The sequence below is a fragment of the Coenobita brevimanus genome, chromosome 70 (genome assembly GCF_032717465.1).
Source record: "Coenobita brevimanus isolate Jiangsu-jjx chromosome 70, ASM3271746v2, whole genome shotgun sequence".
Classification (NCBI taxonomy): domain Eukaryota; kingdom Metazoa; phylum Arthropoda; class Malacostraca; order Decapoda; family Coenobitidae; genus Coenobita; species Coenobita brevimanus.
In genome coordinates, this window is record NC_137023.1 from 1,958,653 (window position 1) to 1,979,536 (window position 20,884).

General features: G+C 42.0%; 1 protein-coding gene and 1 non-coding gene across 2 annotated transcripts in view; both read right to left on the reverse strand.

Moving 5' to 3' along the window:
- Positions 1-612: 612 nt before the first annotated feature.
- LOC145406537 (5S ribosomal RNA) lies at positions 613-731 on the reverse strand. The gene has a single exon (XR_013898560.1). It is a non-coding gene; the product is annotated as a 5S ribosomal RNA (ribosomal RNA).
- A 76-nt stretch (positions 732-807) lies between these two features.
- LOC145406336 (lachesin-like) overlaps positions 808-20,884 on the reverse strand; it is a 58,210-nt gene continuing 38,133 nt past the window's right edge. The window contains exons 7-9 of the mRNA XM_080277498.1: positions 15,709-15,881; positions 13,236-13,365; positions 808-929 (exon numbers count right to left, since the gene is read on the reverse strand). Of these exons, the coding sequence (XP_080133624.1) occupies positions 808-929; positions 13,236-13,365; positions 15,709-15,881 (425 nt within the window). The remainder of the gene's footprint in view (positions 930-13,235; positions 13,366-15,708; positions 15,882-20,884) is intronic.

A 20,884-nucleotide genomic window follows, 5' to 3' on the forward strand; every position in this document is an offset into this window, starting at 1 on the left:
TTTAATTCGATTCTTACTAAACTTGTGCAAGGGTTGAGGGTAAGGTAAGGATGTTGTGATTCCACACTGAATATTCTCGATCAAATGTTTGTCGCTGCGCACAGTCAAAGGTTTGATCCAATAATTCAATAATTTTTCAGTCAGTCTGGACCAAACTTGCTTAAGTGTTTGAAGGACAGGCAAGGATGAAGACAGTCGATTTGAAAACAATAGGTCGAAGGTCAGTATCAATGATAAAGGTCAACTCAAACAGCTCTGATTCTATGTAAACTAAATCTGGTGTTTCGGCTGAAGGTCAGGAAAAGATGAAGTAATTCAGCTTTGAGAACAATCACCTGAGGTTCAAGATCACAGGTAAAAACAAATGTTAGGTCCTGAAAACAATTACAGAGCGAGGCTGCTATGCTCCCTGAGTGTTTCTTCTTGTATAGTCTTCATAAACCGTGATAAACACTGGCCATACTCACCTTAAGATCAGCTAGTCTTTTTTTCACATTCATTGCCAGACGCCATGTATCCCAAACGGGGTGGCCAACGGCTTAGAGTTAATTGTTTTACAGGGAGGGACACTAATCCTCCACCAACCCCACTTGACACGTAGGGAGAACGTTATGCCAACAGCATCTGGTGTTCCCAGGCGGTCACCCATCCAAGTACTAACCAGACCCAACGTTGCTTAACTTCGCTGATCGAACGGGAAGCGGTGTACTCAACGTGGTATGGCCGTTAAGTAGCTAGTCTTACTTAGCCTTAATTTAACTTTTAACACCACTCTGTCCACCCACCTTAACAAGTGTTGTGCTGGTGCTAGGAGACGGCCATCCTACCCGCTGCCACCACCGTCGCGGCCAGCAGCACTGCCGCCCCAGGACCCACCGGGGTGTGGGCTGCCGGGCTGATGCCGCCCTGATGCACCGCCGCACGCACCTCTGCACACATGCATAAAGGAATTCATTAGTATGACCAGCAATAACGGCCGTTTTGTTAAGATCAAGTGCACGAAGGTTTAAGTAAACCCCTATTTTTTGACCGTCTGTTATGGAGCACGTGTAATTACATATGTGTAAATGACAGTGCAATGGGTGTAATGCTTTGCCTGGCGTGTGTGTCATTCTGTATGTCTCTCTGTTTGTACGTGAACAAAATATGTTATAATCAGAGTTGGACAAATCTTAGAGAAAGGGCTAGGATCATCTCAAAAGTTAACCTGTTGTTCTTAGAACAATATGTCAAAAGTCAAAGTAATCAAGCATGGTGAACATAAATAGTTTTGGTCCGATTTAGACCAAACTTAGTGGGAGGGATGAAGGCAAGGCTATGGTTAAGTGGTTAAATTTGGAGAACAATCAATCAAAACGGAGGACACAGGTCAAGGTCATAAGCTGGACCCTATACCTCAAAACTTTGTGATTCGATCTAGACCAGCCTTGATGGAAACATTAAGAGTGAGTGAAGGATGAAGATTTTCGATTTTCAGAAGAGTTAGTCAAAGGTCAAGGTCACTGGGAAAGGTTAACTCGAATTATTTTAACGCTAAACTTGATGGAAGTGTTATGAGTCTGGCAAAGATGAAGTTTTTTTTTTTTCTTTTATGTGTCCGACTCTGGGCATAGGCTTCACAGTCTGTTATCAAGGCCCAGTGGTCCTCCTACATACCATACACCTCTACATGTCACCATATATATGGCAAAGCTTTTTGTTTTGGTAAGTATTATTATCATTTTCTTTGCGTTTTTTTTTTAGATCTTGATGGAAATTGACAGTAAGGTACCCTAGGGTAACGCTAGTACTTTTTCCAAATATAAGTGACCTTGACCTATTTTTGAAGGTCATATAGTCATTTACGGTGCAAAAACTGCATATTTGACATTGAAATATCTCATAAAGTAATTGAGATATACAGCTATTTGGTTGAAATTCCCATGATAAAAAAAGTTTGCAGAGAATTTTGGCTGAAAATTTTGCCATTTTGCCTAGTGGAAAGTACCGAATTCAAATCTGCTCAGTGTTTTCTTTGTAACATGTTTTAGATAAAGCCACAAAAGCTTTAAAGTTGTAACTTTACAGAAATATAGCTGTGGTCTCTCTTATCATCTGAAAGGAATATGGTTACAGTTAAGCTTACAGTTAGCCAGTTATTGAGACAAACGTAAAATATACCCATGCTTCATTTACTTCTTCCACACATTTGTCTTTAGAGCTTGTTGTTGTTACACAAGAAGCTACCTTAGGTTAATCTCTGTACATATTCCAAATCTGAATGACCTTGAACTACTTTTAAAGGTCACAGACTTGTTTTTGATGCCAAAATTTCAGCAAAATGTCTGTCGGCGAGGTACAGTACGAACGAGGCCATTTAAATCTGAAAGCAATTAAATGTGGCCTTACACCCCGAGGATGCCTAGCGTATATTGATGGCTAACTACCAACCGGGTTTCATGCCTTTACGACAAACTGTCTGGTATGTGGCCCTCATTTGAAGATTTTCGTCATGCTGCACTTGGTGCATGTCACGTGCACTGCCTGGTGTGATGAAGCCTGTCAATGCAAATCTTAAAGAATTGGGCTATCATGCGGTGCAAACCACACAATGATCGGCCCTGTGGTTGCTGAGATACAAGCTTCTCAAAAGCGTTACGGCCGGGCTGGTCTGGGTTGGGCCGCTCATATGTGAAACAATGCCAATACTTGAGGAGAGACTCGCGAGGGTTTCGCCCTCGCTAGTAACCATAAATAGTTATGGCGAAGCTTCCAAGTTGTGGCTACACAATAAATAAATGGGTAACTAGTTCGATTTTGTGATGACTGAAAAAAGTGAAGTTCACAAGGCAACGTGAAATGTTCAGCCTAAAGACCAGTTGCAGGGTAGGGCTGTTGCACTCTCTGTGTACTCCTTCTTGCTGTTGGATGTAATCAGTCTGCATCCCACAGTGCAGTGTGTAGTCAGCAACGATACAGAAAGGTCAGACAAATTCTATCATCATCACTTGATTCGGAAATTTTCGTCAAATATTGGAGGCTACTTTCACACCTTCTTGCTCTTAGTTTTAATAATACTTAGGTTATATGCTAGTAAGATAAGCTGTATTGTGTAGCTCTCATGGGGCTGTAATCTAATTAAGGGGAAAAAAAAAAAAGCTAGCACATCTGTGGCATTATCCTAATTTCCTGATTTAATGGATATTGGTTGTAGAGAGAATATCCATGAGACAACACACTTTCACGTTTTCTTTTCGTCTCTCTTCTGTACGCATATTTATACTTACTAAATCAATAATTAAAAGATTTATCTCCTTGACTCCGGTGAAATAATATTATTCTTGTTACTCACAGAATTATTTTCACAACAGGAAGTTGCTGAGCCGAAAGGAGGAGATATAGCCTTCATTAACCGTTTCATTACGAAGGAGTTTTTATCTGAATACAGTTTCATGGAGGTAAGAAGACTAAAAAAAAAAAAAAAAGTCAGTCCTCAGGTTGAAGGAGTTAAATGACCAATAGGAAAACAGTGAGCCGTATTATGTAAAACAATTCTCAAGGGAAAATGTGCTAAAGTGCCACCTACGCCTGCCAGAACACTGCCACGGAAAGCAGTTGTTTGTACGGTATCTAATAAGTTGTCATGTTTATCAGTGCGCCTATCTAGAAGTAACAATGTGAGCATAGGAGTCGTTTAGCACCTGCCCTCTATCAGATTCTTTTGTCTATGTGTTATCGTAGTATATTTCTTTGTGTAATTTAATCTCTGTCGATTATAAAAATATATAAACAGGAGACAAAGGAATAATAAGCTTCACTATGTACAGTCAGAAGCCACAGCTCCTGCGACACCTGAGCGAACAAATAATGATGAACACATGCCCCTCTGGCTGGGAGGTGGTAAGTTCCGGCGCCCCACAAACTGCTGGACGAAACATTTGATGGATGCCTCTGCCCAGATTTCAGATTGCCAGCATGAAAATTTTTGGATATGAATTGCAGAGGTTAGCCATGTTTATATCCACATTTACGTAGGAATATTAGGGATCATAAGCATGTTTTATTGAAGGAAAAGGAATCGCCATGTATTAAGCTGTGTATTGCCTTTTAGTTTTACATTATTGTCATCATGCTATTAACAGTGTTACGATAACTGTGTAAATATGACGGTATATCAGAACTGTAATAATATCACTAAAAAGGTCTCTACAACCAGTGTTAAACGTAATATCACGATGCGAGTCGTATATTGGCTTTACCTTATGGAATGTTATATTCACTTTTTTCTATTCAGCTAATACCGAACAGATAAATATCTACGTGTCACCAAGTGCGCTGGCGGAGGGTTAGTCCCCCTCCCCGTAAAACACCTAACTAAAATGACACACACAAAAAATGCTATTTAAAGTAACGTACCGTGTCCAATTATTTCCTGAAAATATAAACTTGGGCAGTTTTACCGAGACAGGTTATTATTTGAACATATATAACAACATCTGTATTTCGATAGCGTAAAATAAAAAATTTCACTTACTTTAGCCAATAAAAACAATCAATGAAAACCTTGCGCCTGTTCTGAGGAACACACGTTCCTAATGTCCGGTTCTGTCACAAGAAGACCCGCACGAAGTTCCTTGTCTAGTTGATTTCTTTTTGTTGTTTGTACTGTACGTATTGATGCTGAATTTACAAATATGTTGTTGCCAATGACAACAGCACTCAAGAGGACACTCTGAGATAGTTGGGTACTCTCATTTCGGCTCAGCCCAAGCTAAGTCTAGGGCTAGTTTACCGAATTGTGTTTGACGTTACGATCACTCTTGATATCCACAAGGTCTTCTCGTGCCTTCAAGGAGAGATAACAGACTGGTGCTTCAGCAGGTGCGGCAAAAAGATGATCCCAGTTACGAGGAATGTACTTCGATATTCCTTTTAAGTGAAGAAATCAGTGACAGGGAAAACTCTTAAAATAACAGCACTAAAACATCAGCAGCCAATGGTCCTACATGTGCAACAGTCCTAGGGTCCAAGGCACATCAAACTTAATAACACAACCATGCACTCCAAAACGGTATACAAGTGTCCGAATCAGACAGTTCTTGGCGACGGTTGCCTAAGTAGCGTACTCACATTACAGAAATATATAATAATGTATATAATAATGAATAGTTAGCTCGAATACATCTGTTGAATTATTTACAATATTAACTTATATCAATTATGTTTATTAATATTTATTGGCCGTAACTGTTGTAATTTTGTTATAAAGTGAGGGAGGGTAATGTTCCACGGCACACTTGGAAGTTTTTTGCGGCACACTAGGAAGCTTTTGGCGGCACACAGACGCTTTTGGCAGCACACTAGGAAGCTTTTGGCAGGACACCAGGAAACTTTTCGCGGCTCACTAGGAAGCTTTCGGCAGCACACTAGGAAGCTTTTGGCGGCGCACTAGGAAGCTTTTGGCTGCATACTGGTTGCGGGACACTATTCAAGAGAACCATAGGTCAAATATTAAGGTGACATAGTAAGGTCAACTTGAACAGATATTAGCTAGTATAGATAACTTCTTGTGGGAAGGTTCTGGGTAATACATAAATGAAGGAATTTGATTCTGAGTGTAGTCTGTCACAAACTAAGGTCAAAGGAACAGGTCAAAGAGCAAGGTCACATGTTAAAGTTTTCATTAAAAAGGGTAAGGCAATGACGAAGGAATACGATATGAAGAACCCTCATTTAATAAAGTCACTGAGGAAAGTCAATGTTCATCCCTTGTGTGTGTGGTGATACTGGTGAAGCCGACGTAACACCTGTAAGCCAAGAAACCATTTACAACGCTGGGTGGTAACCATATGACCAAACCATACGTGCTCCCTACGTGTCAACAAGTGGGTTGGTGGAGGGTTAGTGCCCCTCCCCGTAAAACAAATAACTCAGAGTCAACTGGTCACCCCTTACGGGATTATGGCGTCTGGCAATAGATAGATAGATAGAATTCCATGGCTCTTACTATTGATAAGTAGGACAATTTTCACTTTCAATTTTTCATCATCAGACACACTTTTAAAAATCCCAAAAAGTGCGACGTTAACCTTATTTGACGCCGCATTCTTCCGTAGCAGCCAATATATTTACGCCAAAAGGGTATAATAATAGTTACTAAATACTGGGTTGGACGATCTTTTATTTTCTTTTTAGTGTGTTTACGATATCCACTCTCCTACTGTTGTCTTCAGATCTTGTTCACCCCCATTACAACTATTTGTCGATAGGTGGAATGGAATACTAGTTTCCTCCAGCTGCAAGAGGATTAATGGTTCCAGAATTAACACTCAGGTTTCCGTGACCCCTTCTCGGCTGAATAAAATCGTTTGGTGTTAGCTGAAGGAGAATGCTAGAGTAGTCCCTACCGTAAGAGAGTTATATAAGTGAAGTCTTAAAAAATGATACACAAGCAAAACATTTTATAAAAGAAAAATAATACATAAATATCTTTTAGAGTGATACTCGTTCGTCTCCCGTTGCACTCTGAAAATGCATCTTTGGTTTGTGTCACACAGTCCACTGACTCATACTGACAAAGTATACTTGCAGGATTTGTGAGTATGGATTTTCCATAAGACAGATCCATTGCCACAGTCATATTGTAAAGCTGTCTATCTCTCCGTCCCAATCTGTTTTCTCTCTACCTATTTGCCTCTGTCCATCTGTCAACCGGTCATATATATACATAATATATCTATCTATCTACCTATATATCTATATTTATCTATCTATATCTATCTATCTATCTATACCGTATATATTATTATGGATACCGTCACTGTGTGAGACCGAGGGGGCTATGCCGCGTGGGAGACGACACCCAGGGTCACATTAGCCACTGAACTTATGTTCCTCCTTGAGTCCATTTCCCCAGGGATAAACTCGCCATGGACGTATTCCCGCCATGGACCTACCTCGACATGCACGGCTTTTCTCTTCCAATCTTACCATCAATTTCACTTTCATATACTTTCTTTGACCTCTTATTCCTGAGCATTTTGGAATTTTGCCTGCATAATTTCAAAGGACCTGAATGTTCTTATTCCAGATCACATCTTCTCAGTTATACATACAAAACTCTTATGCCATTTATCTCCATGAATCCGATGACGTATGTTTTAGTTTATTATCATTATCTTCTGACGATTTTATTCACCTTATGACTGGAGATATGTAAGAAGGCATGGACGAGTGAAACTGTGCCGGCATAGTGGTAAAAGGCTGTGATTGTACCCCTGTATAAAAATAAAGGTGAGCGAAGTGAGAGTAAGAATTATCGTAGCATAAGTTTATTGAGTGTTGTGGGGAAGGTATATGGATGAATCATTATAGAGAAAGTAAGAGAGATATCAGAAGTCCTAGAGAGTGATGAACAGGGTGGCTTTAGGAGCGGCAGAGGATGTGTGGATCAAATCTCTGCTGTGAGACTGATAGTGGTGATAGCTTGTGAGAAGGACTATTAGGTGTTTGTGACATTTATGGGTCTGGAAAAAGCATACGACAAAGTAGACAGAGAAGGGTTGTGGAAGGTTTTGCGCATGTGCGGTGTAGATGGTAAGCTGCTAGGTGCCGTCAAGAGTTTTTATGATGGTAGTGAGGCATGTGCATGGGTAAACGAGCATCTAAGTGAATGGTTCACGATCAATGTGGGCGTGCGACAAGGTTGTGTGATGTCCCCATGGTTGTTCAATATATATATATATATATATATATATATATATATATATATATATATATATATATATATATATATATATACAGTATATATATATATATATATATATATATATATATATATATATATATATATATTGCCAGACGCCTCAATCCCGTTTGGGGTGGCCACAAACAAATCGCCTCCAAGTCGCCCTGTCCCCCGACTCACACCCCACTCTCTCATATACGTCTCCACCCCATCCCTCCACCTCATCCTCGGCCTCCCCCTCCCTCTTCCCCCCTCCACCTCACTCACATACACTCTCTTCGTCAGTCTTTCACCCTCCATCCTCTCCACATGGCCAAACCACCTCAGTGTGTTCCTCATAACGCTTCCTACCACATCCACATCAACACCACAACGCTCCTTTATATCTAATTCGTCAGCCTGTCTCTCCATGTGACTCCACAGGCTCCTCTTAAATAACTCATTTCCACTGCTCTCACTCTTGACTTGTGACCTTCCAACAACGTCCAAGCTTCACTTCCGTACGTTAGAGTTGGTATCACAATACTGTCATGTAGTAACTTTTTCACTTCCATGCTCACTTCCCTGTTTCTTATCACTGCTTTCAAAGAACCAGCAACCTTTCTTCCCTGCTGTACCCTTTCAAGCACTTCACCCTCCAAACCTCCATCCTTACTTATCACACTACCCAAGTACTTAAACGTACTCACATTTTCCAATTCCTCACCATCCAACCTCGCTATACATTCACTGACTTCACCTCTCTCAAAGACCATCACTTTACTCTTCCCTACATTCACCTTTAGGTTCCTTTTCTTACACACTCTCTTAAACTCATCCACCAAGCCTTGCAGCTCCCCTTCGTCTTCACCCAACAACACAGTATCATCTGCAAACAACAGTACAGGGAGTTTCCAAACACTATCCTCTCTCACCAGGGCCACTCCAACATCCACTACCCTACCTTGTACCTCTTTTATTACCCCATCCATGTACAGATTGAACAACCATGGAGACATGACACATCCCTGTTTCAAACCAACTTTCAAAGAGAAAAATTCACTTAGTTCACCATCCACACACACTGCAGCCTTCGCACCATCGTACATACTCTTCACAGCATTCAACAACTTCCCATCTACTCCATATATTCTTAACACTTTCCACAATCCTTGTCTATCCACCCTGTCATATGCTTTCTCCAAATCCATGAAAGCCTCATATAACTTCTTTCCCTTCTCTAGAAACTTTTCCACTAAAGATCTATGAATGAATATCTGATCTACACAACATCTTCCCTTCCTAAAGCCTCCCTGTTCTTCTCCAACTAATTTCTCTGTTCATTCTCTAACTCTGTCAATAAGTATCCTACCATACACTTTTCCTATTATACTAAGAAGACAAATGCCCCTATGATTACCACACACTTCTTTTTCCCCTTTTCCTTTGTACAAGGGAATAATTATACCTGACTTCCAATCCTCCGGGACTCTACCTTCCTCCCAGGCCAATCTGCACATCTTCTACATCCATTCTACTACTATCTCTCCCCCATGCTTCAGCATTTCACCACACACTCCATCAATTCCTGGGGCTTTCCCCGATTTAACTTTCTTCATTGCTTCCACAACTTCTATCCTACTGATTTCTTCCTGTCTTCTCACCTCCCTCCTTCTCCCTGCCATTCCCCAGCCACTTATACTCGCATTACTTCCATCCTCTACGTTCAACAATTCCTTAAAGTGTTCTCTCCATCTGCTCACTTTTTCTCCCTTCTCCACTAGTAATCTACCATTTTTATCTTTCACTCCCCTGCTAACTTCACTTCCACCCTGTCTTACTCTTTTCACCTCTTTCCAGAACATTTTCTTACAGTCCCTCCACTTTACACTCAAATTCTTTCCAAATTCCTCATCCACTCTCTTCTTACTCTCTCTTACTAATCTTTTCACCTCTCTCTTTCTTTCTACATATAACTCTCTCTTCCGCCTCTCAACTTCTTCCACGCCCCTATTTCTCATCCATTCATTGTATGCTTTCTTCTTTTGTGCCACAGCCTGTTTCACCTCTTCAGTCCACCACGCTGTTCCTTGCACCCCCCTCCGTCTTCTCTTCCTTCCACACACCACATCACATGCTGCACATATTTCTTCTGTTAATATCCTACGCACACCTTCCGCGTCTCCCATCTGCTCCAATTCATATTTGCCCAATCGTTCCTCCACTTCTCTCGTATACTCTGCCTTTTTCTCATCCTCTTGTAACCTTTCCACTCTCCTTGCAACTACTCCTTCCTCTCGTCTTTCCCTTCTTCTATTCCTCCATCTTACTTGAATTTTAATTCTGGCCACCACCAAGTAGTGGTCAGAAAGTCCACTCCCCCAGCCTCTATAAACTCTTGCATCCATTACACATCTTCGCATCGTTTCATCCACACACACATAATCAATCATTGCTTTCCTTTCATTCAGTTCACCACCCACCCTTCTCATCACTCGCCATGTATACCTGTGGATCATTTTATGCCTGAAGAGGGTATTGGCTATCACCAACCCCCTCCCAGCACAAATGTCCACTAACGCACTCCCATTCTCATCTATCTCAGCAGGCACATCCCACTCACCAACTATTCCATCCACCTTCACATTCCCAACTTTACCATTCATATCACCAATCAAAAACACTCTCTCATTCCTTCCAAACTTTTCCATGCACACTTCTACATTTGTCCAGAACTCTTCTCTCACTCTTCTAGCACGATCTTGCGTTGGCGCATACACACACACAATCGCCCACATTTGTATTCCAACTTTCAACTTTACCCACACAATCCTTGACCCAACTGATCCATACTGTCTTATGCTCCTCTTCCATCTTTTACTCACAACTATACATACTCCTTCCTTTGCCCTCTCATTCTCACCTACTCCTGCACATATACCCCATCCATACTCCCATTCTCTCACACTTTCTCCTCTCCATTTTGTTTCAGTTATTCCACATACATCCACTTTCGCACCTTCAAGCACCTGGACAATCTCTCTCTCTTTCACCTCATCATTTCACCTCATCATTGGTACAGTGGTGGAGTGTGCGTTTCGCACGCTGGTGAGCCTGGGTTCGCCTCCCACCTGAGTTGTAAAAACTTTGGGAAGCGTTCACCAAGCCACTTGCTACTTTGGCGGACACAAGGGGTGCTGTGGTTGAACCTGTGTCGCATACTAGAATGCTTGCACCCAATCGGCTTAAGGCGGCCGATTACACTTGGTTCACAGACTACACACACATCCAAAGTCACTACAACACTAATCACACTCACAAGCACTTCTCACCCTACATACAGTCTCTACCAGACAGCCTAAGCCACTGGGTAGAGATACATTGGCTGTATCGTCCCTGTTTCGGTAGGGATAGGCCGGTCCTGCAGTGGACCTCAACGGCTGATGATGATGATATATATATATATATATATATATATATATATATATATATATATATATATATATATATATATGGATGGGGTAATGAGAGATGTAAAAACACGAGTAATGGAGAGAGGGATGACGTTGGTAATGAGTGGTGATGGATGAAATATCTCAAATTTGTTGCATGCTGATAATGCAGTACCGGTACTGCTTGCAAATACCGGACAAGAACTTGGTAGACTAGTGCAGAGTTTTGTTGATGTCTGTGAGCGTCGTGCCTTGAGAGTAAATGCAGAAAAGAGTAGTGATGGTTATTGAGAGAGAAGGTGACTCCCATTGTGATGTTACAGTGAGAGGAGAGAGACTGAAATTCGTGAGAGAGTTCAAATACCTGGGTACAGTGAAAGAAGAAAGAGGAAAATGTGCCAAAGAAGTGGAAAGTAGAGTGACACTGGGAAGGAAAGTTGCTGGTGCTATGAAGGCCTTGATAAGAAACAGAGACTTGAGTGTTGCAGCTGCGTGAGGCTTACATGAATGAGTGATAGTGCCAACTTTAGCATATGGATGTGAGAATATGGTGTGCCATGAGAATGAAAAGTCAAGAGTGAAAGCAGTAGAGATGGGGCTGCTGAGGAATGTATGTGTAGTACAGAGAGTGGATAGGATACGAAATAACGTGATTCGGCAAAGATGCGGAGTGACGAAGTCTGTGGACAACAGAAACGAATTGAGTGTACTGAGATGGTATATTCATGTGGAGAAGGTGGATAACAACAGAATGATGAAAAAGGTATATCTGAGCGAATCTGAAGGAGGGAGGAGGAGAGGTAGGCCAAGGAGAAGGTGAAGGGATATGATGATTGTGTGAGGAAGAGAGGTAATGGAAGTCGGTAAGGCTAGGGGGCTGACAAGAGATCGAACTGGCTGGCGGAATTTTGTGAGAAGAAGCCCATGATTAGGGATTTGGCACCCCTTTTTAACGTGACGCATTCGGATTGTCTCTATCGGATACGTTTATGTGAAGCTACAGAATGGCGAGGGTAAACCATCAGCTGACGAGGGCAAACCATCAGCTGACGAGGATTCATTTAACTCCTCAATTGTCAAGGTCGGTTCATAATTTCGGCCTGTACAGCTCGATCAAACGAACACAGGGACGGAAACCTGTCACTTCTGCAGCTACCCAGGGGCCTTGAATTTAAGGTAGATAAGCAGCAGAGACTTGAGACTGGGGAATGGGTGGTTCTATGACCAAGACCTTCACCTCCCTGTGTCAGTGATCAGTGTTTAATGTTCAGTAATCATGTTGTGATGTACTGTTGCACCCATACCTGCAACAGTACTACCATTGGGGAATATAATAAGGCAACAGTACCATAACTGAACGAATATGAAATGCTTAATATTCCAAAGTTATACCTTAATATGCTTCAAATTCTGAGGCATAAAATCAGTGATAGAAACTAGGACTCGAATGTCAGTGTTGCTTTCATATAACCTGTATATATAGCACATGAAATTGACGTAAATTTTCCCATGTTCTTAGATAGGTGTGTATAAAAGCTTATTAAAACTGCAAAATTTCTTATGCCGTTGTTGCGGCTGAATGCCCGCCCCCCTCAAAAAAAAAAAAAAGTTGCGATCATACTATCTTGCTCTACTGACTTAAGAATACACAACGATTCATGGTTAATTTAGACTACATGTACAGCAGAATACAGTACTTTATACACTATGTCCTGTATTTCAGAATAAGAACATAATGATTACGGTAATTTCAGTGGACTATTTATGCTCATAATTCCTTCTTCTTCGAAATATAATCATAATATCCGTATTTGCCACTAATAACATTGTGGAACCTCGAAACTGTCGAAACATAATAAAATCCTGCAACGTTAATAAACTAAAAACTCGTGGCTGGATAGTCTGCATTCGTTAGTTCCCAGCACGCAAACTGCGATGGAATTATTGAGTGTGACTGCATGTGTTGTGGTATAAAAAGCAAACCAAACTGAATAGGGAGTGGCGCAGCTCTCTCTCTCTCTCTCTCTCTCTCTCTCTCTCTCTCTCTCACACACACACACACACACACACACACGTACCGTTGCTGACGTGTACGGTGACTGATGCGGTGGGGGCGTTGACAGGTACACAGGTATAGTTGCCAGAGTCAGCCTCCCGCACCGCTGACACCAGCAGCCGCGAACTCGTCTGCTGACCCGACTTCTCCACCTGTGCAGATACATACAGTAAAGCAAACTTACGATTAATTCCCAGTCGTATCTTAATTTGTTTTGGGAGAGAAATATGATACACTGGAGAATTTTATACCAGCGATTCTTCTTGGTTTCCTGCACAATTCTTGGTTGCAACACGAAACTGATCAAAGTCTGTTTGTACGTTCAGGTATGACTGCCCAAAGATAGCTATATGCAAGCAGTATTTATTTGGAGTGGTCTTTCAAAAAATACAATCATTTGTATGTTTATTCACTGAGTAGAAGAGAATGTGGGTTTCTAGGCAAATAAGTTAAATTTAAATAAGAGTCTCTGGCAAGTGAGTTCCTTGACTTGTGTTTGAAAACGTAAATCACAACGAGGGGAACGATAAACTTTTGGTGATTTGTCTAGCTGAGGCACAGTTAATGTTGGCAATCAATTTAGGGGTGGTAAGTTAGTTAAACAATTCCGGGTAAATAAAATACAAGCTACATGGCAACCACAAGGAAAACAAAGCTTCAACTTAAATTCATATCAATTACTCATCTTCATTCACACATACACAATCCTAACGAAATATTTAAACAGGTAAACAAAGAAAACATAGAAATAAGAACGCATTCACCATAATCTGTAGGGATTTATCCACCTGTATCGATCTTGGGTGCTGATGGCTGCTACACTAAACAAGGGGAGGCTCTTCTGATAGCTCGACGAGTCCTCCTCAAAGACAATAGATATACGTCGTCACATCAAGATAGTCAAATGCTAAGTGATGCGTATGGAGAGCGTGGCGGGGGGGCATGACGCAGGAGAGGAAGACAATGAATATATCCTCCTCGTTTGTTGGTGCCCGGGTTGAATGAAACTTATTAACGATTATTATTCAGAGAACAAAGGTTTGCTGTGATTTTTATTCTTCCAGAGTTCGAAGAAATAAGCCAGCCACCGAACTGTGTTCTTGGTTCGATGGGTTTCTAGAGCTGAAAGATCATTATTCGTTCACTGGAAACTCTCTCCAGCGTTTATTACCCGTCTCCGCCCCAGAGGGGCTCGGGGAAGGGTATTGTTTTCACTCGGTTTGTCTGCTTCTTTGTCTGTCTGTCTGTTTGTCTTAACTTCAAGCGAAAATTACCAGTGCGATTCTGACTAAAATTATAGGGATGATGGGCTATGACTTTCTGATCACTTGATTAAATTTTGGGCCAAATTGGGCCAAGGGCCAAGCTATAGGCCTAAAAAATGTAAAAAAAAAAAAAGAAAAGAAAAGAAATGTTTTTCCGACATAAGTCCTTTCAAATTCGTTATACCGACATGAAACCAAAACCTACCGGTGCATCTTTCAAACCTGCATCCTATAATATGCCTCGTTACATCAGGGGGGGTCACCCCCCAGTTAGCGGTAGGAGGGTCAGTCAGGTGGGTCGGGCCTAAAATTTCAGTTTGGCATAAAATCGTAAATTTTCACCCTATTTACACAAAATCTGATATGTAACATCTTTGACTGGATATCCTGTTGTGTTTATGTCAGCACTAAAATGACTGCCGGGGACGGGTTTGCTGTGCCTTGGCACCGCTTCTTGTTTAGTTTATTCGTACCCCATTAACTCTCCTCCACTTACTGGTTCCCTTCAACCTCTGTCTCTTCGCCGTACCGTTGCATCTATATTTCTTTTCTATCGTTACTTCACTGCTCCTCTGAACTGTCTGCTTGCATCCCCCCACCATTACGACGTGCGCTAACACACGTCTAGCAACAAACTCTCATCCTTTTTCTGTCCAACTCTCTAATGCGGGAGTTAACCGTTACTCCCAGTCCTTCATTTATGCAACAGGTCAATTCTGGAATTGTCTTCCTGTCTGTTTCCTACTGCCTATGATCTCCAGTCTTTCAAACGCAGTGCGTCTAGGCATCTCGAAATGTACGCATCTTGAATTTGGTTCTGCGTTATCTTGTTTTTGTTTTTTCTTGGAGGGAACAATTTGCTGGCTCCTGGCCGTTGGTTCCTTCTTCCTCATTAAAAAAAAAAAAAAGTGATATTCCTACAACATGAAGTGCATCTCCCCAGTGTTGGCCTAACTCACCTGCAGTATACTTTCCTCGAGTTGCTGTGATTCCTACACAGTATATATCGTATGCCCGTATATCTACCTGTCTATTTATCTATCTATCTATCTGTGTGTGTGTGTGTGTGTGTGTGTGTGTGTGTGTGTGTGTGTGTGTGTGTGTGTGTGTGTGTGTAAGAAAATTAAATAAGCAGTCTAATAATTCCTTTTCTTTTTGTTGTTTCACCACTTATCATTTTCCTGCCATGTTCACTGTGATGGTACTAAGGAAGGACAAGTGAGGAGGTACCTGTATAGAAATGCCGCCCCTGGGAGCGTCGTAGTCGAGGACGTGGTTGTCGTGGTACCAGAGGACAGCTGTGGGTGGCGCTCGGGTATGGGTCACCACACACTCCAGCCCCAACGACGACCCAGCCTGCAGGTACCGCACCCCAGTACCCACGATCTGCGTACCGTACTCACCTGACACAAACAGAGAAACAAAGGCGATATTAAAAACATGCATCATTATACAACACACTCCAGCCCCAGTGACGACTCCACCTGCAGACCCCAGCACCCACGCTGTGCATATCGTACTTTCCTGACAGAGTGAGACAGATAAAAATTAAAAAGGCATGTTGTGACAGAAGCCTGAGGATTAAGTAGGGCAAGCCCACAAGATGTCCCTTCCCTCTCCCAATGTATACTTTGCACGAATGTATGAATGTATGAACTGTACGATATATATATATATATATATATATATATATATATATATATATATATATATATATATATATATATATATATATACTGTATATAGTGCGTGCGTGTGTGTGTGTGTGTGTGTGTGTGTGTGTATTCAAAACGGGTCGGCCTGAACCAAAAATACAGAAATGGAACAATATCACAGCAGAGCTGTTCAGACAATGCCCACTGAAAGTGAGCTACACACTCATTCACTCATTATTCAAAGTCTGCATAATTCTATGCTTCACTCACACGCAAAATTATCCACACAATTATCATTTTAAGCGACTTTTACGGCCACCTGCATGAATAAACAATTTCTTTAATTACCATACAATTACAGGGATAAACAAAAAGTTGTCAAGCGAATCTCAACACACACCTGTATTTTATGTACACATTTTTGCTTTTACTTCAGTTCTTTGACATCCTAAGCTTCCATACATCGCGTTTCCATGTTTTCATATACCATATACGCAATCTTCTTGGCTCTCTGCATTTTCTCATAACCCCACATGCATTCACAGAAAACCGATTTACAATGCCGTAATATTGAAATCCATACTCACTATAAAACAATGCCACCCAAACAACGACTTTCTACCTTCCCACCACTGGACGTCCTTACTCTACGTCTTTCACGAATATAGCAGAATGTTTTCCTTCCCAGCCTATGTAAACCAAGTACAGCATTTCCCTTAACAGTCGCACATCCTCTGCTCTCATTGCCAAGAAAGCCTCACACCCTTGCGTTAGTGTCAGCACCTTATTGCCTTAATGCGGTCCTCTTGCAGCACCTGTACGCGGTTTGTGATTATGATGCAAGTCTTCCTGTCTTGGGTCCCTTTTTTACCTTGAGCCATTCTACTCGCCACGTCTTTTACATCTCAGACAGTCATTCTACTCGTCACTTCTTTTACAAATCAGACTCTGTCGTATGTCATCGAGCTGATTCAACACCTTTACCATGGAGGCACTGATATGACCTCGCCTTGTTCTATAGGATTTGAGACTTCATGATGCTTGTATACCCACACCCCGACCTATTGCAAACAAGTGCAGCTGTGACAGTAGTTCAACACTGCCAAAATGACCGAGAAATATTATGTGCAGAAAGACATGTTGCATTATGCTACTGGATCGGTTTAACTCTGCTAATTTTCACTCTGCATCATTCTGCTGGTGGCGACCATCATTCACTCACTTGATGTAGTGCTGCCTACTTCTTCCTTCACCTTCATTTATTTTTTGTGTCTGCCCTCCTCTCTTCCCATTTCTCCCATTTTTCTCTCACTTTGTATTACTCTTCTTTCCTTTACAGGTGGCTTTACACTGAGTGACAAGCCTAATGGTTGCCTGCTAGCCAGGAAACTATTTACGACGCTGAGTGGTATCCATATAACCAGCCCAAATGTGTTCCCTACGTGTCAAAACGTTGGTTGGCGGAGGGTTAGTGCCTCTTCCCGTAAAACAACTAACTGTCACGTGGACGCATATTTTGTGTAGTTCATTGTTCCCCTTTGCGCCACGTGTATAACTAGCTAGTTAAGGTGTTGCTAAATTAACGAACTGGCGACCCAATGAAGTTGTGGTAGGCCTGCATATAAGCCCAGGCGCAGAGGCTCGGCTCTCACTCTCTGTTTCCCTGTCAGTGACGCCGGCTAGCTCTGGGTCGTCCAGGTTTAAGGTTTGTGTATGTCCTTGGTTAGGGATGTAGGATGGACTTTAGCAAGTTTATGCTCTTGTCCAGTAGGCAGGGTGATGTTTTGTGTTTTGTTTTCCCACTATTGGTTGTAAGTTAAGGCAGTTTAATAGATTATGTTAATTTTGTACGTGGTGTTTTGACTCTCCTTAAATGTTCATATGCTAAAGTAACTCCAGATCTAAGTAATACAATATGGTCTTGTCGTACACTCAATTATCATTCTATCGTGGTTTTACTCAGGCCGTGCACCTTGTCCACTTGGTGATTGGGTAGTTTGCGACAAATGGGGGCCTGACCGGGATTGAATATGTATACTAGCCTGTATATTTAGCTACATTACACGTTCCCGTGTACTCCTTGTGCATTGCAATTCAGCCTTTAGCAACAACTGTTTCCCTCATATTTGAGTTTGCTTTATGAAACAAGTGTTCTCCCTGGTAGTCCTAATTGTGTGCACTAGTGTATACGCGTGTAGCTAATTCCTGCTCAGTTACCTCATTCAAGAGCTGTGTTCCGTTCACGAAACTGTTCCTAGAGTGTTGTTGCTTTACAACTCTTGTTTGTGCTACTCTGTTTGGGCATATGGGTCATGTATATTGTATGATCTGTATTATTTGATAGTGTGGTGTACAGTGTTTTGTGGAGTGTTTTGTTGTCTTAGCTCCATACACACCACTATCGCTATATTTACTATACCAGTTGTTTTACTTGGATCTATTAGGAGAATATTACATACCCACGTACAGCAAAGATTAGTACTCCCACTTTACTGGTGACATTGTATTCCCCACGTAATTTTTGTAGTGTGTGTGTGTGCGCGCTACGTTCCCGTGTGTGGTGGAAGGTTTATTGTCCCACTAGGTGAAGTGGTTTACTGATATTTGAGTGATTACACTATCTAGCTAGCTAGCTTATTTTCGTTGTCCTTCCCTTCTCGCCGCCATCATGTTTGTGTTGGAAGATTTTGTTTCTAATCCTACAGTGACTGCTCTTTCTAGGTTAACCAAGGTTCAGTGGGAAGTGCTGGCAGCTTATTATAAGCTTGAGCTTCGTCCTAGGTTGAGGAAAGATGATATAAAGCAGTTAGTACTTGCACACATGGTGAGGGAGGAAATTTTCAGTGAGGAAGAAGTGAACATGTTGGAACATCCTAGTGATTTGATGGCTTTGAGGAAAATTGAGCTGGAGGAAAAAAGGCTTGAGGTTGAGAGGATGAAAGCGGACAATGACAGAATCCGTCTCTCTCGTAGTCCCACATCGCTTGAGTGTGAGCCAGATTCCTTCAAAATTGCTGCAGCATTAAAGTTTGTTCCTAAATTTAATGAGGAGGATCCAGAAGATTTTTTCACTCATTTTGAGAAGTCGGCTGAGCTCCATTCTTGGCCCCAGGATAAGTGGGTGTTGCTAATACATAGCTCATTTACTGGTAGAGCTCAGGAAGTGTTTACCGCACTGGATGCCACTCAAATTGAAGATTATTACTTTGTAAAAAAAAACTGTATTGCATGCATACAAGAAAGTGCCCGAAGCTTATCGGCAACAGTTCCGCCGCTGCCGTAAGACAGAGGGACAGACTTATGTAGAATTTATCCGCCGCAAACAACGACTTTGTAAAAAATGGGTTGAGAGCGAGTTGACTAGTTTGACAGTTGAGGGCTTGCTGGAGTTGTTTGTGCTGGAGGAAGTGAAATCTTGCCTCCCAGCTAGAGTAAGGTCACATGTGGAGGAAAAAGGGTTATGTACGTTATCTGAGGCTGGCATTGCTGCCGATCATTTCTCCCTAACTAATAATGAACCCTTCCACAAGTACAGGTTGACTGCTCCCCCGCATAAGCCAGCCAGCACTTCACAAAGTGAACGGCCCCTGAATAAGAAGCTGACGGAGACCCAGGGACCTTCCTTTAAGCTTGATCCCACTGGTGAGTGCGCTGGTGAGGAGACTCGTGGAGTTAATCAAGACGTGAGGAGGTCTCTCTTCTGTAGATACTGTAAGAAGCCTGGCCACATCATAAAAGACTGTAGGAAGTTGGCCAATAAGTACAGCCCCACCCAGGGCAATGCAGTTCTCCATGCCAGTGCACTCACCCAACCAGTGGAGGTGAGTGACCCACAGGTTAGTGATTTACTTGTTTCGGGGCCATGTGAACATTCAGGTGATTCCCTTGAAGTACCCTCATCATTTAAACCATTCTGCTCGAGAGGTGTAGTATCAAAACATGAGTCCAGTAGATTCTCGGCTCCTGTTGTTGTGTTGCGTGACACTGGATCTGATCTATCTTTCATTTTAAAGGAAGATGTTCCCAATTTTGATTGTTATACAGGTGAGACTGTACTAGTGTCTGGTCTGCCAGGAGAGGCTAGATATCCCCTTTGCTCAGTGTATCTTCGGTCTGTGTTTGTCACAGGCCCAGTAACACTAGCTGTAGTAGATCACCTCCCCGTTAGGAACATTTCAGTAGTAATTGGCAATGATTTAGCTGGTTCCCAGGTTACTGCTAACCCCATCGTTTCAGACAAACCTGTTGATATCAACAACACTACTGACTTAGAGCTGAAACACCCTAATCTCTTCCCAACTTGTGCTGTTACTCGTAGTCAGAGCCAGAGGTTGTTGGACGCACATACCCCTGCTGTAGAGCCAGAGGAAAACACACCCGAGGGAGATGTTTCCCTTGCGGAATTGTTTGATGATACACTCAGTAAGTCTAGTTCTGGTCTCCTTGACTTTGGTAGCACCCCTATCACAAGGGAGAGATTAATTCAGGAACAGTCTAGTGACCCCGAATGTAAGTTGTTTCTTGCACAGCTTACTGAAGGTAATGAAATAGATGAGGTTCCACACTGTTTTTATCTCAATTTGGGGGTGTTGATGCGTAAATTCAGACCATCTAAGGCTCCTGCCAATCACACGTGGGAGACAGTCCATCAGATCGTCGTCCCAAAATCTCTACGTATAGAGATATTGAAGGTGGCACATGATGGGGTGGGTGGACACCTGGGAGTCCGTAAGACTTACCACAAGATTTTG